The 24,604-nt window shown below is 36.7% G+C and overlaps 2 protein-coding genes across 2 annotated transcripts; both read left to right on the plus strand.

Moving 5' to 3' along the window:
- The first annotated feature begins 99 nt into the window (after window positions 1–99).
- Window positions 100–7,662, plus strand: LOC103853766 (regulator of nonsense transcripts 1 homolog). The gene is made up of 29 exons (XM_009130674.3): window positions 100–732; window positions 842–1,093; window positions 1,173–1,343; window positions 1,491–1,541; window positions 1,629–1,721; window positions 1,794–1,889; window positions 2,003–2,053; window positions 2,137–2,255; window positions 2,356–2,464; window positions 2,632–2,754; window positions 2,830–2,901; window positions 3,091–3,162; window positions 3,258–3,324; window positions 3,479–3,621; window positions 3,693–3,764; window positions 3,839–3,967; window positions 4,155–4,310; window positions 4,423–4,536; window positions 4,621–4,719; window positions 4,803–4,880; window positions 4,962–5,096; window positions 5,261–5,335; window positions 5,421–5,514; window positions 5,664–5,959; window positions 6,075–6,119; window positions 6,211–6,282; window positions 6,534–6,656; window positions 6,743–6,859; window positions 7,080–7,662. The coding sequence occupies exons 1-29, from the start codon at window positions 220–222 to the stop codon at window positions 7,206–7,208; spliced, it is 3,666 nt and encodes a 1,221-aa protein (XP_009128922.1). The 5' UTR covers window positions 100–219; the 3' UTR covers window positions 7,209–7,662.
- Window positions 7,663–9,891: 2,229 nt separating this feature from the next.
- Window positions 9,892–11,516, plus strand: LOC103853767 (ATP synthase subunit delta', mitochondrial). The gene is made up of 2 exons (XM_009130675.3): window positions 9,892–10,265; window positions 10,962–11,516. Exons 1-2 carry the CDS (start codon window positions 10,008–10,010, stop codon window positions 11,304–11,306), a joined length of 603 nt encoding a protein of 200 aa, XP_009128923.1. The 5' UTR covers window positions 9,892–10,007; the 3' UTR covers window positions 11,307–11,516.
- Window positions 11,517–24,604: the final 13,088 nt, after the last annotated feature.

A 24,604-nucleotide genomic window follows, 5' to 3' on the forward strand; every position in this document is an offset into this window, starting at 1 on the left:
AACGACGTGGGACAGGCCCAACATGACATTGCGGAGGCCCATTAAGTTTAGAGCATGGAGCGTGTAGAAAACAAACAAATTTTGCACACGCGCCCCCTTTCTTCTTCGTTTTATCACTAGCGCATAGCCCTAACCCTAACTCTCTCGTACTTAAACCAAAAACCAATCGACCAAGAAATCGAAGAGCGACACGATCGTAACCTAAGAAGCTTGATTCCCATGGATTCGCAACCGAGCGATCTCTTTGATACGGCATCTCAGCCCGATACGGCGGTGGACGCGTACACCTTCCTTGAATTCAATTCCCAAGGCGATTCGGAGTTCGATTTCCCAGAGTTCCGTTCACCGAACGCATGGCCTACACCGTCTGATTCCATCTCCGCCGTGGAGCCTTCCGATCGCGGCGGCGGAGGGGTACCTGCCGCGGATCACCATTCCGAGGCCTCCTCGCCTTCTTCCCTGTCTGCCAAGGCCGGGCGCGGTGGTGGTGGTGGTGTTAGTAGCAGCAGTCAGGCGGATGCGTTGGCTGCGGGGATTGGAAATTTGAACTTCGAGGAGACTGGCGATGATGATGGTTTCGATTACGGAAAGAATGATTTCACGGAGCACGCGTGTAAGTATTGTGGTATCTCGAACCCGGCTTGCGTTGTTAGGTGTAATGTGGCCTCCTGTAGAAAGTGGTTCTGCAATTCAAGGGGAAACACCTCCGGCTCCCACATCGTCAATCATCTTGTTAGTAAACGTTTTTGTAATCTGAAAGTGTTTTAGTTATCTCGTTTTGTTTGTTTGCTGCACCTTTGAAGATTTCTAAATGGATTGCCTTCTGGTTTTTATTTTCAAGGTTCGAGCCAAACACAAGGAGGTTTGTCTCCATAGAGACAGTCCGTTGGGTGAAACAATTCTCGAATGCTACAACTGTGGATGTCGGAATGTCTTTCTTCTCGGTTTCATCTCAGCAACTACAGACAGTGTTGTCGTCCTTCTCTGTAGAGATCCTTGTTTGAATGTGAATGCTCTCAAGGATATGAACTGGGACCTAAGCCAGTGGTGTCCCTTGATTGACGATAGGTGTTTCCTCCCCTGGCTTGTTAAGGTTTGTTTCTGTCATTTTCTTTTTTATTTTATTTTAGTTAGAAGTTGTGATGAAATTTATTGTTATTTTTTTATTGCAGGTTCCGTATGAGCAAGAGCAGCTGAGGGCACGACAAATTAGTGCACAGCAAATAAACAAAATTGAGGAATTATGGAAGACAAATCCGGATGCTACCCTTGAAGACCTTGAAAAACCTGGCGTAGACGATGAACCTCAGCCTGTTCAACCTAAGTATGAAGATGCTTATCAGGTATACGTTTTCTCAGCTTGTTATGAAATAAATTAAGATATGCTGAAGAGAAACACTTAATCAATTCTTCATGCCAGTTTATTGGACGAGGTCATTGTTAGTAGTATGATTGTATATTTAATCCTTTTGGTGGTTTTCCTTCTGCAGTATCAAAACGTGTTTGCTCCTCTTATTAAACTCGAAGCAGATTATGACAAGGTGTGTATTTAGTTTCGGGTGGTTTATTTTCCATGTCCCTTCTATACTTGTAGTGTGTTGGTGCTTATCATTTTGACTGTAATGTAGATGATGAAAGAGTCTCAGAGCAAGGAAAACCTCACAGTTCGGTGGGATATTGGTCTGAACAAGAAGCGTGTTGCCTACTTCGTCTTCCCGAAGGTGGTTGAGACCTAGTAGTCGTGTGATTATGACTGGATTAAAACATTGTCTGATTTTTAACATTTGCGGCAGGAGGAAAATGAATTGCGATTGGTGCCGGGTGATGAACTACGTCTACGCTACTCAGGAGATGCTGCTCATCCAGCTTGGCAATCAGTTGGACATGTGGTATGACTCTTTCCTTGTGCTAATATCATTACAACAATCTATTCTGTTATCAGGATCGATCATGTAAGTGAGAGCGTTTCGATCCTTACCGATATATCTTTAAATTTCTGTAGGTCAAACTAACTGCCCAAGAGGAGGTTGCTCTTGAACTCCGAGCTAATCAGGTTAGTTTAAATCAATTGTAAGCCTTGCATTTGACATCCGCTTGTAGAAATATGTTCAACGGTTCAACCTTACTTGTGTGTAGGGAGTTCCGATCGACGTGAACCATGGATTCTGTGTTGATTTTGTTTGGAAAAGTACAAGCTTTGATCGGATGCAGGGAGCCATGAAAAATTTTGCTGTAGATGAAACGAGTGTGAGTGGGTATGTCACTCAACTGAAAGCTTAGTTCCTTCTTGGCCTGTGCCCCTTTGGTACTGCACGTTGATTAACCACTGAATTACAACGTTTCTATTTTTTGAAGTTATATTTACCATCAGCTATTGGGACATGAAGTTGAGGCCCAGTTGGTCCGGAACCCACTTCCTCGACGTTTTGGGGTACCAGGTCTTCCAGAACTGAATGCATCTCAGGTAATTAATGGTTTTCAGCTTATTATGTTCACAAAGAATGTTTGTCGTAACTGCCTTCTAGGAACCTTCAGCATCGTTTTGATCTCATGTGCCTTGTTAACATAATGAGAAATTATATTATGAATATGTATAACAGATTTCTGACAGCTTATATCATCCTTGTTCAGATTAATGCGGTGAAGAGTGTCCTTCAGAAGCCCATCAGTTTGATCCAAGGTCCACCTGGCACAGGCAAAACTGTGACTTCTGCTGCAATTGTGTATCACATGGCAAAACAGGGTCAGGGACAGGTAAAGCTGATTATTGATCTTTCAGGATACTTTTTCTGAGTTGACTACCAGAGATTTAAAATAATTGTCTGACAGGTTCTCGTTTGTGCCCCAAGTAATGTTGCAGTCGACCAGCTAGCAGAAAAAATTAGTGCTACTGGTTTAAAGGTAAACATTTGGACCTCCCTTACCCACCGTCTTCTGTTTAATTTTAATTTTCATAAAAGGCTGGACACTCTTGTTTATTATTCATTTTGGGAAGTTACCACCATCCAATTCTGTTGAAGGTTCCTTTTTAAATTATATTCTTGTCAAATTATATTGCTTCCTTTTTAACCTTTTCCTACTCTGATGTAGGTTGTTCGACTTTGTGCAAAGTCAAGGGAAGCTGTAAGTTCTCCTGTTGAGCATTTGACACTTCACTACCAGGTTAGTTCACATGGTGGCATATTTTTAACTCCTTAATTCTGTCTGCCCCTTTATCTCTCTATTTGAAGATTATTCATATAAATTGTTGCTTGCAGGTACGACATCTTGACACTTCTGAGAAGAGCGAGCTGCATAAGCTACAGCAATTGAAAGATGAACAAGGTCCTGCATTTTTAACGTGTTATCTTTAATTGACATTTTATAATCTTCGTTTACCTTTCTATTACCAGTTATCTGTAAGTAATTGATTTGTTGTAGTTTTGAAGTGAACATAACTTGTACATATCTTTGCTTTTTCGTTTTTTAATGTCACTAGGTGAGCTGTCAAGCAGTGATGAAAAGAAATACAAAAATTTGAAAAGAGCAACAGAACGCGAGATAACCCAGAGTGCTGATGTCATTTGCTCTACTTGTGTTGGTGCTGCGGATCTTCGGCTGTCAAATTTTAGATTTAGACAGGTTAAGATTAATTACTTAATTTTTACCATCTCTAGTTCTGTGGAAGCTAATATACCCTCCCTCTCTGATAGGTCCTTATTGATGAGTCTACTCAATCTACAGAACCTGAGTGTCTTATTCCTTTGGTCCTCGGGGTAAAACAGGTATTAAGGCTCTCAAGGAGCGGACTTGTTGCTGTTTATTATTGTCCATTGCTTACGGAATTTTTTTGCTTTAGGTTGTTCTTGTTGGTGATCATTGTCAGCTTGGCCCCGTCATTATGTGCAAGAAAGCAGCTCGTGCTGGCTTGGCACAGTCTCTCTTTGAACGCCTTGTGCTTCTTGGCATTAAACCAATTAGATTGCAGGTACTACTTTAGTCGCTTTGCTCTAACCTAGCAGATTTACCTCTTGAAATGGAATTTTTGTTTATATAATATATATATTTTGTAAGAAGAAAGTTGTGAGACTATAGAAGATAATGTCGGCTATTTCCCTCTCACAATTTCTATACGTCTCGCTGTCAACTAAATGTTGTCATATTCTTGATTTCAGGTTCAATATCGTATGCATCCAGCGTTGTCCGAGTTTCCATCCAATAGCTTCTATGAAGGAACACTACAGAATGGAGTCACCGTTAATGAAAGGCTAACAACAGGGATTGATTTCCCCTGGCCCGTGCCTAATCGGCCCATGTTTTTCTATGTCCAGGTATCAATTTTTAATTTGGATTAGTTTAAAACGTTCTAAAAACATGGGCCCCGCCGTCTACTACCCATTCAAAAGTAACCGTCTTCCATTTATCTTGTCTTTCAATTTACAGCTGGGGCAAGAGGAGATCAGTGCTAGTGGAACATCATACCTAAATAGAACCGAGGCTGCTAATGTGGAGAAACTTGTGACCGCTTTCTTAAAGAGTGGAGTTGTCCCCAGTCAGGTGAGTGTACTAGGATTGTTTACCATGTCTAGTAAATTATTTTGCCATATGTTGACGTTATCAAATTATGCTCGTTGTTACCAGATTGGAGTGATAACTCCATACGAGGGACAGAGGGCATATATTGTTAATTACATGGCTAGAAATGGTTCTCTCCGACAACAACTTTACAAGGAAATTGAGGTACAATTGTTAAACTCGGTTTTAAAAAGGTTTATTTGATCCTGTCACTTATTTAACAAGCTCTCGAATTTACACTTTTACAGGTTGCCAGTGTTGATTCTTTTCAAGGAAGAGAAAAAGATTACATCATATTGTCCTGTGTCAGAAGTAACGAGCATCAGGTTTGTGGGTGCTCTGTGGATCATTGCTTCTTATAAACATTGTAGGATTTGACTCGTAACTCCTGTTTTTATGGTTTTCAGGGCATTGGATTCCTTAATGATCCACGGAGGCTCAATGTTGCACTCACACGTGCTCGTTATGGAATTGTTATTCTTGGAAACCCGAAGGTCCTTAGTAAACAGCCTCTGTGGAATGGCTTGCTGACACATTACAAGGTACACCTATTTTTTAAAGAAGAAGTGAGGTCTTTTACCGGATCTCTGTCTTCACCTTCTGTTGCCACTCAGGAATCAGTTGTTACAGTCATTCTTTGTGAACCTTGGCATGTTAACCTTGTAGTCCAATTTGATCATTTTGTTTGTTTTCCTTATATGGGCAGGAACATGAGTGCTTAGTTGAGGGACCTCTTAATAATTTAAAGCAGAGCATGATACAATTTCAAAAACCAAGAAAGGTACCAGATAGACATCGATGCCCATCAACATAGATTACAAGGATAGAAATATGAACGTTAATCATCTTTCCTACTTGTTTTTTAGATGTATAATGATCGCAGACCATTTTATGGTGGTGGGGCTGGCATGATTGGAAATGATAATCCCAATGCTGACAGAAGAGGCAGCCGTGGAAGGGGTAAGTAAATGTCCAGTACCTTTTTGTAATTTCGGTGATTATATGTGTGCTTTTTTTCATTCAATTGATTCAGCCGGTGGTTGTCATATGCCTTCTGGCCCCACCTAGTGTGGGTCCCCATTTTAAAATCTTTTCTTCTATTGATTCAGCTGGTGGTTCTTATATGCCTTCTGGCCCACCTAGTGGTTCGAGATTACACCCAGCTGGCTACCCAATACCCAGGGTGCCATTTTCACCGTTTCCTGGTGGTCCTCCTTCTCAGCCATATGCTATTCCAACTCGTGGACCTGTTGGTACTGGTCGTGGAAGTTCAGTTGGGGGCCACCTTCCCCACCAACAAGCCACCCAGCATAATGTTGGAACTATTGGCCCTAATGTGAACTTCCCCCTTGATAGTCCAAATAGCCAGCCTTCACCTGGTGGTCCGCTATCCCAACCTGGATATGTAAGTATCGCCCTCATCTCTTTTAATTTTTTTCTTTCATCTAGTAGTTTCTGAAGCATTAGAGCTCGATTGTTTTTGGTTGACTTTAAATCATCATACGATGTTGCCTTTTCAGGGAAGCCAAGCATTCAGGGATGGTTTTATGGGCGGCATTTCTCAGGTTGTCTTCTCGTTTTATGTTACTTAGTGATCAGGGGCAGTCTTTTCTACTTTTGTCTGTTATTTAATATCTTCTATGTCAATACCACCAGGATTTCTTAGGTGATGATTTCAAGAGCCAGGGATCTCATGTTCCTTACAACATGGGCGACTATTCTACACAGGTAGTTTCTCTTCTGCCTGCTTTAGTTATTAGACATGTAAATATTTTGGATAAATGATAGTAGGACTACGATAAGATGTTTTTGGAAATGTGAAACCAAAATTCCGAGGTTGGGCCAGATATATATAATCATGTGTTGCAAAGTTGATAATTCTTGAATTTCACAGAGGAATTACTGACTGTTCATGTTTTTTTTATATGTTCTTCGTTTCTGAGCCATATTTGTATATAATTTCTTTGTATGCCTCACAGGGAGGATATGCGGTTGATTATGCCACACAAGGAGCCCATGGAGCTTTTCCTGGAAACTTTATGAACCAAAATTCTCAAGGGGGTTATTCTCGTTTCAGTGGGAGTAATGATTTCATGTCCCAGGTGTGTTTCACCTAGCCTTTCCTTTTAACACAGTTTTTTTTCCTTAATTCCTAGACCTTCGTCTGAGTCCTCTATTGTTGACACAGGAGTATATGGCGCATGGAGCACAAGGTCTTTTCACCCAAGCTGGCTTTATCGACTCATCTCAGGATGATGGACAACAGAATCCTTTTGGTGTGAACAATCCTAATCTTCAGTCTCAGGTTTGTCCTTAATCCTAATCCTTGGTAGTTCGTTTGCATTAACGTTTACAATTAACAAAAAGGAGGATTCTTAAGATAGCGAAGGTTGTGTGTTAATACACACTAAACATTAACCCAAACTCATACAAACAATTGAGGCCTTTCGAGTTTGTGTTCACCATATTAATCTTTGGTACACATGTTTCTTTTCAAAAGATGCTAACGACTCTTCGTCTCACAGGGTCTCCCGAATTCACTCTACTCGCAGCCTTTCTCACACTACACCCAGCCACTAAACCTTTCAGGCCCACAGCAATCTCAACCTCCTAACCAAAGCTCACAAAACCCAAAACTTCCTCACAACGGCTAAAGATGACACATGCAGAAGCTGAATGCAAACGGGTTTGTAAACCTTTTTTTTTGCAAATTCAGCAGCTTGGTATCATGCTATCACGGCTCCAAACAAACATCTGGTGGCTTCTCGGGGTGCTTGCAAGTTACGTGCCTTTCTGGCTCGCTTAGCAACAGGTAATGATGATGCAGAGAGACATGTACCTAAGTAACCCGAGGAGATTCTTGGTCCATACATCCTCTGGGCTTATATAAATGTTTGGTTTTGCCGTGTAATATTATAATATCATCCTCTTATTGTAGTCTATATCTGAAGCTACCCTTAGTTAAGAATCGGTGGTGGTGTCTGGTGATATTGATATGAGTACTGCAAACTCTCTTGCCTTTATTTTTTCTGGATATTTTCGCTTAATGCGTGTCTGAATTATTGTTTCTGCTTCCGTGGTATTTATTATATTATCATCTATGAGATATGTGCAAGTTTTGGTTCCAGATAAGTGTCCTATGGGGATTGTCCAATCGGTTTTGGGTATAGGATATATTAACACCGACTTTTTTAGGTGATACGGTTTCAGGAAGTACTGCTTGTGGAACCATCCATACAAGCAGCGGATTTTACCCCCGGGTGTGATCCCACAAAGTTTGGTTTTACAATTTTTTTTTTCTCAAAGTGTAGTTGGAAGGAATATCAAAATAAAATGTACGTTTTCACAGAAAAAACGGCATGTTATATTCATATTGTGCGTATTTTTGGCTATGGTGAAGGTTATATGTCCAGAAAGAAAAAAAAGCTTATTTGGGTTGGTTTTGGACACGAAAGGGATTGGGCAGCATTGGTAAATAGTGGTTAACGTTCGTCTATCTGGTCCGGTGTTACTAGGCGCTTTATAGAAGACTATCGACTAGGCGGATTATTCGGGATCTAGGCGAAACTTAGGCGTTAGCAAATTATTGATTTATTTTATTTATATTATACATTTATATGACATTTTAGTTTTTATGTTTAATTATAAAATTATTATGAAGAATTATAAAAATTAGATATACAAAAAATAAAAAATTAGATAAATTTGTAGATTTGTAATAATATTATTGCTTAATTTCACATATGTAGATAAATTTAAATCGATTTAAACCAATTTGAATCGTATAAATCAGATTTTAAGAAAATCGTTTCGGATAGGAGGCGGGGCCTAGGCGCCGTCTAGACCGATTTTTAGAACCTTGCTCTCATGTATGGCAAATGCCCTCCCTCTTTAAATCAAATAACGGATTGGAAGCGGTCCTGGGTTAGAAGCATCCGTTTCTGGCCGTTGATAATTAACAAAATTTTCGGCCTATTTATAAAGTATGTCAGTAGGTTAGATGGTCAAACTAGCTAGCAAATCCTTTCAAAGTAACAAAATTTTAGGCTTTCTAGTCTCTGTTTTTGCAGAGCTTTTCAGGGTCGGACCTGACTGGAAGTCAAGAAACATAAATAGATAGAAACGTGAGATGCCCAGGACTTTATGCCTGCTCTCTCTCTTTCTCGAGTCACTTTTATAACCTGGTTCGGGTTAGGTTAGGGACATTTTATCTGGAACTCAAAAACTGTGAACAAAAAAAAACTGAGGCAGGATCAATGCTTTTAAAAATCTACACATTTCTTATTTTCCAAAACCCAAACAAACAAACCAATCGAAAACCGAACAAACGAATATTTTAATTTTACTGAAAGTATTATTTGAATTTAATTTTAAAATAATTATAGAGAAAAAGACTAGGATAGCACCAAACCAAGTTTTTGTTCCCAAAGTAGCACTCAAGGCTCAAAGTCACAAAAATAGGTTTCATTAAAGAGGTAAATATACACTTATACCCTTTGGGTTAATTAATCCAAACTTTAGGGTTTAGAGTTAAGGGGTGGGGTTTTGGAATTAGGGTTTAAAATTTTATAAAAAATAAATACTAAAATAAAAAATAAAAAATTTAAAAACAGTTTTAAAAAGTATTTTTAAATTATAAAAAGAAAATTTGAAAAAAAAATAAAAAAAATTTCAAAAAAAAATTATAAAAATTTCGAATCTGAAAACATATAATTTGAAACCAAGAGTCTAAATTATAAAATTTATTTTTTAGTTTTATTTTATTTATTTTTATTTATTTTATTTATTTATTTAATTTTAAACCAAGAGTATTAGGGATATTTTATCCTTTAATGAATGTCATTTTTGTGACTTTTTCTTTCTAATGCTATTTTTGAGACATAAACTTTAAAAGGTGCTATTATTGACAATTGCCCGTAATTATATGTAAATATAGTTTATAATTAAAATAAGTACATTTATAATTAAACTGAATTATCCGAACATATTTTTTTCAGCTACTAGCCAATTCTCGATATTTTTAGCAAAATCGAACTGACTTTTGTAGAAACCCTTTCTAAACCTGAAAGCACCGAAAACCATAAACTCGAACTGGAACCAAACTGTAATGCCCTCTGCGTGTTTGAAACATTAAACTAAAACTGAACCTAAAGCCGAATCCTGCTCACCTGATCAAAGATGGTTGCTAAATCAAACACTGAAAATCTGAAACTTTGTAACCCCATTTGATACTTGTGTTACAGGCTTCACGGTACACAGATATATCCTACTAATTAAATAGTGGGCCTTTCCAGTTTTTGTGGGCCGAAACTGAAAATAAAATGCTACACTTGCCACCAGCGAACCTGAGCATCAGAGTCACAGAGAACAACAACACTTCAGAGTTATAAGAAAGAGTTCCCTATCGTCTCTCTCTCTCTCTCTCTTCCTCTCATCACCACCAAATCGCCGCCATGTTCAGACAAGCTTCTCGCCTCGTCTCCCGATCTATCACCGCCAAATCGGCGACAAACCGTGCGTTTTCAACGGAAGTGCCGTCGACGATCGATTCGAGTTTCGTGGAGGCATGGAAGAAAGTCGCACCGAACATGGACCCGCCGCAGACTCCTTCTTCCTTCATGAAGCCTCGTCCATCGACTGCTTCCTCGATTCCGACGAAGCTCACCGTCAATTTCGTCCTCCCTTACGCATCTGAGCTTTCCGGGAAAGAGGTCTGCTTTCATTTTCCTCGTTCGATGTTCGCATTTAGGTTTCTAGGGTTTGATCTATGACTCTCTGTGTGTAAGGTTACATATTTGATTGTTGTTTGATTTCATGATAAGGTATTGAGAATGTGGTTAATTAGGTCTGAAGACTTTTGATTTTTGGTTAGATCTGAAAGCAAATAACCATTTTGTTTCTCCTGCAAAATGTTGCTTGCTGAAAAGCACTGCCTCTAAAATTCTTTGTTGATCAATCCATTAAAATTGGATATTTGCATTGAGAAGAGTTTTGTTTTTTTTTTTTTTTGTTATCTCTGTTCATAACCAAATGATCCTGTTGTGTGTGTGTTTTTAACGGTTTCTAATACAATGTGATTGGCAAATAATGTTTGTTTCATATATCTTCTATTGATATATGATGTGGTACACATATAGACTGAATGTTACCTTTGATTTTAATGAGTTCAATCTCCAAGGCAAGTAGTAATCTGTTAATTGTTATGTTGTAATAATAGTATTCAGATTCTCATATGTAGGTAGTGCATTCACTGTGATATCTCTTCTGTAGGATATACATTCAGTACTTAAAAGTTCTTATCGTCCCAGACTTACTTTCTGATGCATCCATTATCGTAAACCTATTTCTTGTATATATTTAATTACAACTCAAAGCTTATTGGCTTTTTCTCTTTTATCTACTTCAAGGTCGACATGGTCATCATTCCCGCAACAACAGGACAAATGGGTGTTTTGCCTGGACACGTTCCAACAATCGCTGAGCTCAAACCCGGTATCATGTCCGTTCACGAAGGAACTGACATAAAGAAATACTTTGTGAGCAGTGGCTTCGCATTTCTTCACGCAAATTCCGTCGCTGACATTATCGCGGTTGAGGCCGTGCCGCTCGAGAACATTGACGCGAGCCAAGTCCAAAAGGGTTTAGCTGAGTTTACACAGAAACTTGCTTCTGCCACAACAGATCTTGAGAAAGCAGAAGCACAGATTGGTGTCGAAGTTCACAGTGCTATGAACGCAGCTCTCTCGGGCTGATGATGAGTGAAAGTGTCTCTTTTTTACTACTACAAATGATGGAATAAATTAGAAAATGATTTTATTTTTCCTTGTCGTAATTGTGTTGGACTTTTTGGAATAAATGATTTTGTTGAAGGCACAAACCAACAGAAAGTTATTATTCTTCTCGACTTTTGTTTGTTTTGAGATTGAGAAACTAACTTCCCGAATTGATTTATGGTTTTCATTTCCTAAAATTCCTTTTTTTCTCACTTTGCGTTATTTTTGCAATGTCACTTCAGAACGATTAAAACTTGTTCGTTTTTCTTGTTGATTGAAATATTTCTGACATTATTTAAATATCAGAAAATGGGTTAAAAGAAATGCGCCGTGGAATCAGAACAATGTAACTTTGCAAGTACCTAACTAAAAGAGGAACTGAAAAGCCTCCTCTCTCGAAGTGACAATATTAATGTTTCACAGTGACCTAGAAATAATATGATTTGTTATTTAATAATATCGAACAACTCATATCATACTGTAAGAGTACTGAATTTGTAAGAGAAATAATTAAATTAGATTGTCATTACATACACAAACTTACAATATAGATGAGATGTGAGTGAGAGTGAAACAATGAAAGGAGATACCCTTGAAGACGAGAGCTTTGAGAGGGATACCCTTGAAAGTGAGAGTGAAACAATGAAAGGAGATACCCTTGTCATTACATTACATACAGCAGACAGTCTGATGTACCAAATGAGACAAAGACCGTAGGTGAGTCTTACAGCATCTAAATTTTCACTTCATAATTTACTTTAAAATTGAGTGAGAAATAGAATGATAAAAAAATAAAAAATGATTACTCCATAAATAGAATGATTTTTTATTTTTTGTTCATACTACATTTTCTACTTCTTTTTTTGAGTAAATTATTGAGTGAGGATGGAGATACCCTTGAAGACGAGAGCTTTGAGAGGGTTACGCCATGGACAGACTCCTTCAAATGCATTCTCCAGAACATCTCCAATTCTCTTTGCCAATATCACATGTTCATTCAATACCAATGTACATCAAAGTCTAGTTTCTAGGTATTTCATAGAAAAACACATGTTTTTTCTTGTTTTGGTGGTTGACCACAAACTAATCTGCAGAACCACCAAGCTTAGACTCTAGAAAACGAAGGCCAACCCAGAGCCGGGCTTAATATTGACCAACCTGAGCTGAATTAGACCAGTGCAAAGATACTAACTCTGTAATATGAGGCACTTCATCAACTCTCTTGAATCACAGCATTGACATTACTTTTACTAAAATCACAATCAAAATTAGTGCAAAGGTAAAACGAACCTGCTATGCCAATGAACTTCCTTCTGAACTTTAACATCAGGCTTTTGAGCATATGTTGTGCCAAAAAAAACTGATTAAAAGGACAATGTCACAGCTATTGTACAAACGTATTTTGATTCATTTATGCGATTTAACATTAATTCTAAATAAAAAAAATTATTATGCGATTTTCTTGAACTTTATTATAGCATTGAACTACTTCACATAATCGGTCATGAATACTCTACTTGGAAAGATCCAGTTAACATTTTCGGCCTGCACGATGTAGGAATTGTCTTCAGCCCTCGACCCAACTTAGACCGTGTATGCAACAACAAAAATCTTACATTCTAAATAAAATCATCCACAAGAATAGAAAACTTTCATATATATATGCGTATCTCTATATAATAATATTAGAAATTCAATACGTTTAAAAATCTTACAACTACACTTATACTGAAACAAAAGTAGTAGATGTATAATTTAATTGAATTATCTTTCAGCATTTTGTCTGTTATTTCGCATAAAAAAAGGCGATTAAGTTATTGTATTTTGATGTTTTAAGTAACAAAAAATCATATATCGGTGGTTGATAATTTCTTCGAAATGATTAGAACATGTTACATGCGTCTCTTCTCCACCATCACGATACGAATTCATGATTTTGAATTTCTAATACACCAATTCTGGCTATAGATATATAGGTTGGATTACTTTGATCTTTCTTGTTCGATTCACCCATAACGTTTTCGTTAAATCTTGTTGGATTAAAATTAGTTTGGCCATACCCTAAAACATGGTTGGTCCTTGGTCCCCCTCATAAAGAGTTACAAGAATTTAAAGAGAAGTAAAAGATGGATTGATGGTTGCGGAAATCTAATAATAACAACAACAGATGGTATCCTTATTTAATGGTTTTCCTTCATTGCCTTGTCAAACCCAATCTTCAAACTTCTCCTTTCATTCCTCCACCAATGCCCCTATTCTATTTTGTTGAAGATTTGGTATAAATCTTGCAAGATATTTTCTTATATGGAATATAAGAAAGTATATATGTATCCTAGTGGTTTATTGGGTCTTGGATTACTGAGCTAGAGATAGATGATCAATTTTCATTGGATATATTATTTAACTATGTTTATTTATGATTTTAAACCAACATTGTAATACAAAAATAATGTGGTATAAGATTTATATTATATTGTCATGATAAATAAGTAAAAAAAAATGCAATGCATATATTTTTTTTTGTTTATCAAACTCTAAAGTAATTACTCATCATACTTGTACTGCTTAAAAAAACTTGTACATCAACATATATTTTAGACTCGTAAAATGGACCGTAGATTAGATCGAATCTTATCTATATTTTAGAACTTAGTTCTGTCGTAGTTTTGGTACCATACACGTTGCTAAGAAAAGTACGAATTTGGGTGTTGGATTTGATTTTGGATTAGTACCTAACGAATATGAAAAGTTGGTTCATACATATGCATATATATATAAAATTTGGTACTGCCTTGTTTTTCATCAAATGAAAGATGTGCCTTGTTTTTCTCACTTCTGACCGTTCCTACCGGAATCATTAGTCTTCGAAATTCAAAAAAGTGGGTCCAAAAGATAACATTATAAAACCAATGGGCATCACAAGTAAAGAAACTAGATACGCACGTATTTAAAGATGATCAAAATTTTCGGATCAACTTGATGATGATGATGAATAGAATCTGTTTACATGCAATTAGATCGTACTGAATGAATATAACAGTATAAGAATCCATAGCAACCCATATAGATATATATGATACACAGAAGTACTGTTGATTAATTAGTTTGCTTTTTTTTGAAAGCTACAATTTGGGTAACCTTCAAACCCCTTTGATAAAATAAAGGGAAATTTGCCCCTATAACCATAAAAATATAGAGATAGAAGGAAAGGAACAAACAAGACAAAGTGTGTACAAATCTCTAAATTTTGTTTTAGTACAACAAAATAGTAATTTCTATATTAACAGCAATATGTGTACATACTTTTGGCTAGCTAAGTGACCAAACTAAAGATGGTTTTGTTGGTGATCTTACTTTCATTTACATGTTATCCATCACTCATATGTTACCCTTATGCATTAAATTGGGGGAACTGGACTTTTAATTTTGTCTTCGAGTATTGCAATATATTTCGTATTTTGTTAGGTTCTTACGTGAGGCACCCATGGCACAAGCCACACCTTTTGGAAAAATATGGAACAAACAGCCATATTTCTGAAATATACTGACTAATTTTTAACAAGAACTAGATTCTGAGTTTCTGACCATATGTTTTATTTTGTTTAATTTATTATTGAAAAATAAAATTATTGTGAATGTTAAATTGTTAGATTATATGTTTGGTTGTTTGGACTTGTGTTACTACTTTAGTGGTTAAAAAATATTTTTTAAACTTATACTTTGTGTAGTTGTTAAGATCCAATTTTTAAAGTGGCTTATCTATTATTTTAATTAAGTTAATATAGAAATGATGGCTAGATATTTGAAAATTTTTGATCAGTTTTATTGTATAAAAATTATGTGGTTTATATTTCTTTCAATAAGTAAAATATCTAAATTTTCTTATGCTGAAATTTTCATAATCGTTTAATTCTTCATTATCAATATAATTTGTAACCTTTTTAGAACTATATATATATATATATATATTGAATATATTTCTAAGATTCGTTAGCTTTCAAAATTATAAGAAAATTTCTTAAGCAAATTTTATGTTTATCCTTAATATTAATGTAACTGATAGTTGCATTTATTTATAGTTAAGATCTGTTTAACCAAGCAATTAGACTATTGTGTTATGATTTTATTAGATTTCATTCATAATATTAATTATGTATTTTTTTTTATTATGTGATACCTGATATATATTATTATAGATAGTTATTTTGATTATACTTTATATAATGGATGGATTTAAATGAACTTAACGATTTAAAGTAATGGAATGGATAAAAATTTCTTATGAAAACGTACGTAATTCATATGAAAAATTGGTATACGAAGTAATAATTCATATTCCATTACGCAAATATCGTTTGTATACATATTGTATATACATACGAAGTAATATGATTCTTTCTAAGGAGGACTTTCACAACTTCCACAAATTCAAACATGGAGACAATGGGGAGAAGAAGAAACAAATGAAAAGTGTGTATACATATTGTGTAAATATTTGTATATTTTAATATATAGTAAACAATCATACGATACAATTGATTAATGAACTGTCGAAGATTAAAATATAATTTACTCATGCTTGGACATATAAAGGTGAAGATTTAATTATGGATAGTCAACGATTTTTATTAGAGGGGAAGTTATTTTGTATTGTTAATCTAATAATAATGAATGTTATATTTTCTAATCAAATGTAAATAGGTTCAAACTCTAGAAAGGGTCCAATTTTAAATCACAACTTTCAAAGGTAGATAAAAAAATAAGACTCTATTTTATAGATTAGATACAAATCTTCTTTTGTCTACTTTTCATTTTTCAGTTTCAACAAACAAATATATGGACTCATGAAACCGTAGTCACAAAATAAAAACTAACGAGTAACTTGACCTAGTAGCTAAAACTTTTGGATCACCTAGCAAAAGTGCAAGTGGTCGAAGGTTCGATTCTTAATAGGAGAGCTATGAACTCCTAAAGAAAGTTAACATAGTTTGGACCTTTTCTATAGAGATGTACATCTTCGGATCCAGAACTTCATAATTATTAATAAAAAGTAATAAATTGATAAGCTCTAAGTGCTCAACGACCCAAAGTCAATTTTATGGCGTGGTTTTTTTTTTTTGTTGTCATCCGTTGTTATATTGATTTTAAACTAGATTAGCCAAAAGACATGTTACAACGGCTGTCGTAATGAAACGACACTATGATCTAGAACCAACGGTTTAAAAATACAACTCTGGAAACATAAACTGGCGATTGCACAATTACAATTCCAGAGATAAAATCATACTCGGACACACTTAAACTAACAAGAAAGGACTACAAAGACAGCCAATAACATAATAAGAGACCAACAACTACAACACCCTAGATAAGACTCAAACCCAACCACAAGGAATCGATAGTTTATGGACAACTGTTGCTGTGGATTGTGCCTTATGGTGGTTCTTTAGTAGACAGCAAAATAAACAAACCATAATTAGATTACTTAAATTCATATGGAAACTTGAATTAGACCAAATCATGTATTGGCTCCAGAGATGCCATTCCCTTACATCAATGTTTTTGCCCACCTGTCTAGCTCTTGCCACCACATTGTCTACTCCTACACCTTTTGTCAATATAAAAAGATTATTTATACATAATACTATATATATAAATACTATATATATGTGTATGGTCCATTCTCATATTATTATCTTAGTTACGGAGTTTATTAATTAGACTCTAATATTATTACATCTACCATTCGTTGTCACTACTATTTTTACAAATATAACAAAAACTAATCGTCATCTTCAAAAAAAAAAAAATTGTCATCTTCGTTCCCAAATAATAAAATGCAAAATGTAAAGATATAACTATAAGTGTGTTTCCAAAAATGTAAGTGTTAATTTAAATATAAACTAATGTTTACCACATTTTAAATTTATAATGTGCTCAGAGCACCTCAAATTTAAGTAATAAAATAACTGTTCGATGTCAAAAAAATAAAAAAAAAATAAAAAAAATTTTATAATTGCAACTCAACTTAAAAGGTATAAACGGAACCTAATTTTGAAAGAGACCAAATTAATGTACAAAAAACATCATAAGTAATTCAAATATGATTGGTATGTTACATTTATAAATCCAATAACAAAATTTTAGTAAGGTGACTCAAACAGGCATGTAAAATACAAATAAGGATCGAGACAACTAAAATAAAAACGAAGAACGGAAACGATAGAGATGCGTGATGGGTTAAATAATGAAAATGTTTGGTCTTTCAGTTGATGACCAATGCTAGAATTCAAAGCAACTTACTTTCAAAGATAAGTATATATATTAACAATAATTTAACTTATTTTCGTGAAGTTGATCTTTTTGCTTATCAACCTATTAGGCTAAATTTTCATTTTCAATAAGAAGATTAATAAAATTACAAGCAAGTTTAGCTAACCTACTAGTCATTTCTGTCAATAAGTTCTATCGGTAAACAGTGACAAGCTAAAATTTCACGAACACATTCGGATGGAAAATAACTATGCTAATATTTGATGGCTGCTTATCACTCCTTGGTTTCTTTTTATCATCATCATTTTTAAAAACCAGTTTTTATTTCAATTTAATTCTAACGTATCCTTTTGTGAAGATTCTGATTTGCCTACCAAAATATTTAAAACACACAAAAGTATTCTTTATGAGATCATGTAATAACTGTTATCCACAAAGGAATAATCATAAAATGATCACATACATTATATATATATATAATCATGCATTAAACTAAAATTTAAAATATCCCATTAACTGGATTTTTATAGAGGAAAATTAAGTATTCAAGCCGTCAAGAGAGAAAAGAAGAAGAAAACTCCAGATCATCCTGATCTTCTTCTGTGGTTGACGGTATTCTTCATCGTCACTATGTGAGGGAGGATCTCCTCTTTCTTTTTAGTTTAATCTAGGTTTTGTATGGTTTATGGTGGTTTAGGTGAGAGTCGTTGTTGTCAAATCGAGGATTGCCTTAAATTTAGGTTGGGGTGCTTCTGTCTCTCTTCGGTTGCTTGTAGTTATGGTTAATTCTTTTTCGCTTTGTTCTAATTTTTGGATTCGTCGGTGTGAAGTATATCTGCTGTGGAGGTATCTACTAGACCTCTCCTTTATCCACCATAGATTGGGCCAACGTTTCGAAACGAAGTAGTGAGTTTGATTTGCAGGTTTTCTCTTGTGAGGAGGTGACCAGTTTTAGCTATGTAGATCGCTATTCTGCCTAACGAGTGTCTGCGTGTAAGACCTGTAAATCTTTGCCGGTGTTTTTTCCTTTAGCATTTCAAGTTCTTGTGTCCTTGAGCCTAGGTGTTTGGTTTTGACTTGGTTCTTCTTTGGCTCCGGTTTGCAACAGTTTCTAGTGTTGATGTAAGTTTATCCTCGCACATGCTTGTCCCGATGGTGCGCCTGTTTTGGCTTGGTGGTATACTTTTCAGGGTTGAGTTTTTCTAAGTTATTGGTTCTTTGGTTATCTTTGGTCTCATGTTTCTCATGAATGTCTGCCAGTTATGATCAGTCCATCAGTTACAGCTTTAATACATATGGCTCTCTAATATTTTTTTCTCGTATTATTCTACTTTATTTTTACTGTCTCCTTTTTTTGGGTAATTGCTTCCGAAAATATTACCATTTTCTGCCAGCATTTGTAATTCACGATGCGTTCTATTATAAAAGATTTGATAAAATTTTGAGTGGAAAAAAAATCATGCATTAAACTACACAAAATGTTTCATAAACAGCATAAACTCATGGAAATGAGTTGTAATTAATGCAAATTTTATGAGTATACAAAAATGAGAACTTTGCTTTTATTTATTTTTTCTATTTATATACTATATATAAAATATGTGATACACATAAAATAAAACGAGATTACATGTATGATTTTATATTACAGTGTCACGGTTAATTAATGACCATATGACATGCGCATATGTATATGTTCATATATCCTTCGTTTTGAAGAAGACGATAGCGACGTTTTTGGTTGAGAATGTGACATTGTATAGTGTGAAGCAGTGCCGTCCCGTGTATTTGTTGGATTGAGCTTGAAGACAAAAGAAGCTTAGAGATAAACATGAGACCTAATCCTATTGTGATATGGACTTAGAATATATTTAGGAGTTATCTAAATGTATTGTTTAATAGGATTAGGACATAATAAACTCTATATAAGGAGATGTCAAGTTGTGGCATAACTTATAGAGTTTAGGGATTGAGAACTTGAGTTTTGAGATATTTTCTCAGGTTATAATAAGAGAGTCATTCTTGTTTGCGTCCTTGAATTCTATATTTGGTATCAGAGCCTTACGGAAATCAATACTTGATAGTCATAAAGCTTATTGAGAATGGGGGATCTTTCAGTTGTGACAACACCGAATTTGAAGGATGGAAAACATTCTTCCATTAAGTGTCCGATGTTGAACTCGACGAACTACACTGTATGGGCCATACGAATGAAGAACATGTTGAGGGTCCAGAAGGTGTGGAGTGTAGTCGAGACAGGAACGGATGAAGAGGATAAGAACGATATGGCAATCGCTCTGTTGTTTCAGGCGATTTCAGAGGCTTTAGTGCTACAAGTTGGGGAGTTGGATACAGCTAAGAAGGTGTGGGACGCTATCAGGATGCGTCATATTGGTGCAGAAAGAGTGAAAGAGGCTAGACTGCAGACTTTGATGGCAGAATTTGACAGATTGAAGATGAAGGACAGTGAGAAGATAGATGACTTCGTCGGCAAGGTATCGGAAATTTCTTCAAAATCTCATGCCTTAGGAGAAGAGATTGAAGAATCAAAAATTGTTAAAAAGTTTCTGAAGAGTCTTCCTCGCAAGAAATTTATACACATAGTAGCCTCTCTCGAACAAGTTCTTGATCTCAAGAACACAAGCTTCGAAGACATTGCGGGACGTCTGAAAGCTTATGAAGAGCGTGTCCAAGAAGAAGAAGAAAGTCAAGAAGATCAGAGCAAACTGATGTACTCTAATACAGAGCAACAAACCAATCGTGATTATCATGAGGAGTATAAAGGAAGCAGAGGAAGAGGAGGACGGTTCAATAGGGGCAGAGGCCGTGGTCGTGGGGGAAGAGACACATCGAGGATAATGTGTTTCAGATGCGATAAGATGGGCCATTACGCTTCTTCCTGTCCAGATCGTCTTCTCAAACTGCAAGAGGCACAAGAACATGATAAAGATTCAACACAAGATGCAGACGAGCTTATGTTGAATGAAGTGGTATACCTAAACGAAGAAAAGGTGATGCCGACCAAGTACGAGTCTAATGGAGAGGACAACATGTGGTATCTTGATAATGGAGCTAGTAACCACATGACAGGAGATCGTAGGTACTTCAAGAGGATCGATAAAGAGATAACAGGGAAGGTTAAGTTTGGAGATGACTCACGCATCGACATTAAGGGGAAAGGCTCGATTGATTTTGTTGACCAAAACGGAGAAACAAGGACAATGTGTAACGTCTACTACATACCAGACCTAAAGAGCAACATCATCAGCCTTGAACAGGCCACTGAAGCAGACTGCGACATAAGGTTGAAAGGAGAATGCTTGACAATGCATGATCAAACCGGGAAACTACTTGTCAAGGCAACAAGGTCAAGGAACCGATTGTATAAAGTTCGGATGGGGATAAAAGAAACAGTATGTCTACTGTCCACAACGACAAGCGAGCCGAGCAGATGGCATGCACGATTGGGTCACGTGAACCTAGATACAATCAAGGTAATGGTTCAAAAGGATCTTGTGATCGGAGTACCTCACATTAATTTTGAGAAAGGGATATGTGGCTCCTGTTTGCTTGGCAAGCAAACAAGACAAGTGTTTCCACAAGCAACTGCATATAGAGCAGACAAAGCTCTTGAGCTCGTCCACGGTGACCTGTGTGGACCAATATCTCCGAGTACAGCATCTGGAATCAGGTATGTCTTTGTACTCATCGACGACCATACTCGTTACATGTGGACAATATTCTTGAAGGAGAAGAGTGATGTGTTTGATAAATTCAAAGTCTTTCGAGTAATGGTGGAACAAGACACAGGACACAAGATACACACGTTCAGAACTGATAGAGGAGGAGAATTTGTCTCAACTGAGTTCAACGCATACTGTGAACAAACAGGAATAAGAAGGCATCTCACAGCCCCATACACACCGCAACAAAACGGGGTGGTAGAGAGACGCAATAGAATGATGATGGAGATGACCAGAAGTATATTGAAACATATGCGAGTTCCTAACTACCTATGGGGAGAGGCAGTGAGACATACAACATATCTTCTGAACAGAGTTGCAACCAGAGTACTCAAGGAAAGGACGCCATACGAAGCACTGCGAGGAAGAAAACCGAACCTCAGTCACATTCGAGTTTTTGGCTGTATAGGCTATGCAAAGACAGTAAAACCTCACCTGAAGAAGCTCGAAGACAGGTCTCGAATGCTAGTCCATCTAGGGACAAAACCAGGGTCAAAGGCCTATCGAATGCTTGACCCTCAAGATCAAAAGATTGTGGTGAGTAGGGACGTCGTCTTTGATGAAACAAAAGGGTGGAATTGGAGTCAAAACCAAACAAATCAACACGAAGCTGGAAGTTTCAGAATAGCTGTTGGAAATTATGGAAACCGTGGGATACACGGCACTGGTGAAAGCGAAGCTAAGGTTGATGAAGAGACTGTCGGGAATGAAGAAGCAGAGCACCATGACATCATAAAGACCACCATGATCTCTGATGGAACCGAGGATGATGAGGAAGAGACAGAGACTGAGACCACAATGAGACGATCACAGCGTCAGATCACCAAACCAAGGTACCTTGATGACTATGTGCTATATCTTGCAGAGGAAGAAGGAGAAATACTGCTCATGGTTCTAAACGATGAACCAAGGAATTTTGGTGAAGCGAAAGGATCAAAGGATTGGACTCTGGCTTGTGAGGACGAGATGTGTTCAATCATTGAGAATGGCACTTGGACACTCGCAGATCTGCCTCATGGAGCAAAGGCAATTGGCTTGAAGTGGATCTTTAAGCTCAAGCGAAACTCAGATGGAAGCGTTAAGAAACATAAAGCTCGACTGGTCGCTAAAGGGTATGTACAACAACATGGAATAGATTTTGACGAAGTCTTTGCACCTGTGGGACGTATAGAAACAATCCGGCTTCTCTGTAACCTAGCAGCTTCAAATGGATGGATCATTCACCATCTCGACGTTAAGACGGCATTCTTGCACGGAGAGTTAAAGGAGACTGTCTATGTAAGTCAACCAGAGGGTTTCGAGGTTAAAGGTTCTGAGAGCAAGGTTTATAGATTAAACAAAGCTTTATATGGGTTAAGACAAGCCCCACGTGCGTGGAACAACAAGCTTAATGCGATCCTAAATGAGCTTAAGTTCTGCAAGTGTTCGAAAGAGCCTTCAGTCTACAGGAAGAAAGTAAAAGACAAGCTTCTCATTGTTGCGGTTTATGTTGATGACCTGTTTGTGACAGGATCGAACATTGAGCTCATCTTTGAGTTCAAGAGGGAGATGGCAACGAAATTTGAAATGAGTGATCTTGGAGAGCTGACTTATTATCTCGGAATAGAGGTCACTCAGCATAAAGAAGGAATTACCTTGAGTCAGAAAGGCTATGCGATGAAGATTCTTGAGGATGCAGGCATGAAAGATTGCAATCCAGTTCAGACACCAATGGACTCAGGTTCTAAGCTGTCGAAGTCTGAAACGGAGAAGTCTATTGATGCAACAGATTACAGAAAGAAAGTTGGCTGCCTGCGTTACTTACTTCACACCCGCCCCGACCTATCCTATTGTGTTGGTGTGTTGCCTAGATATATGCAGGACCCTAAGGAATCACACGGAGTGGCGATGAAGCAATGCTTGCGTTACTTGCAGGGTACGACTTCCTACGGCCTAATCTTCAGAAGCACTTCCTCGAAGGAACCAACAAAGCTCGTAGGCTTCAGCGACAGCAGTCACAATGTGGATCCAGATGATGGTAAGAGCACTATAGGTCACGTCTTCTACCTTGGTGAAAGCCCAATCACGTGGTGCTCTCAAAAACAAGAAACTGTGGCCTTATCGTCTTGCGAGGCAGAGTTCATGGCTGGAACAGAGGCTGCAAGACAGGCAATATGGCTCAAGGACTTGCTTGAGGAGATACACGGAGCTGAGAATGAGAGGGTCGTCGTACGAATAGATAACCAGTCGGCCATTGCTCTTACGAGGAACCCTGTTTTCCATGGCCGCAGTAAACACATACACACTAGGTATCATTTCATCAGAGAGTGTGTTGAGAAAGGATTGATAGAGGTTGAACATGTACCTGGAACTGAGCAGCGAGCGGATATATTAACCAAACCTTTGGGGCGCATCAAGTTCAGGGAAATGAGAGACCTCATTGGAGTGTACGATTTGTCAAAGATGGAGTTTAAGCTTAAGGGGGAGATTGTTGGATTAAGCTTGAAGACAAAAGAAGCTTAGAGATAAACATGAGACCTAATCCTATTGTGATATGGACTTAGAATATATTTAGGAGGTATCTAAATGTATTGTTTAATAGGATTAGGACATAATAAACTCTATATAAGGAGATGTCAAGTTGTGGCATAACTTATAGAGTTTAGGAATTGAGAACTTGAGTTTTGAGATATTTTCTCAGGTTATAATAAGAGAGTCATTCTTGTTTGCGTCCTTGAATTCTATAGTATTTATGTGGCTTAAAGTATTTGGAAAAATGTGGCCCTTATATAATATAGGTAAGAATTATTTTCATAAGCTTTGCTAATGGTGAACACATGAAATTTATTTGACATCAAAGTTAAATGCTAAATTGATTAAACATTTTGTTTTCAAGGTCAAAACAAAATGAAAACTTTTTAATAAAACAGAAAAAAAACAGGAAAACGAATATCAAAATGGGAGTTTGACTGGACATGAGAGATATATATCTTGTCATTTGACCATTTAAGCTACATCAATATGAACGTATGTGACCAAATTGTTTTCTAAAGATTTGTGGCCTAAAGTTAATACTTTATGTGCCTTAAAGAAGGAACGGGCCTGGTGTGAAGCATTATTATTGTTACTTATGAGGAAACGTGAAGGTAGACAAAAGGGATATTTTTAAAAACCCTACTAAAAGAAAAACAATGATATCCAGTTGTGTAATTTGCTTCTAATCAAATCTACAACTTTGAATATTGGTCTCTTCTTCTTTCCACTTTTTATTTCTTAATTTAT

The sequence above is a fragment of the Brassica rapa genome, chromosome A02, assembly GCF_000309985.2.
Source record: "Brassica rapa cultivar Chiifu-401-42 chromosome A02, CAAS_Brap_v3.01, whole genome shotgun sequence".
NCBI lineage: Eukaryota > Viridiplantae > Streptophyta > Magnoliopsida > Brassicales > Brassicaceae > Brassica > Brassica rapa.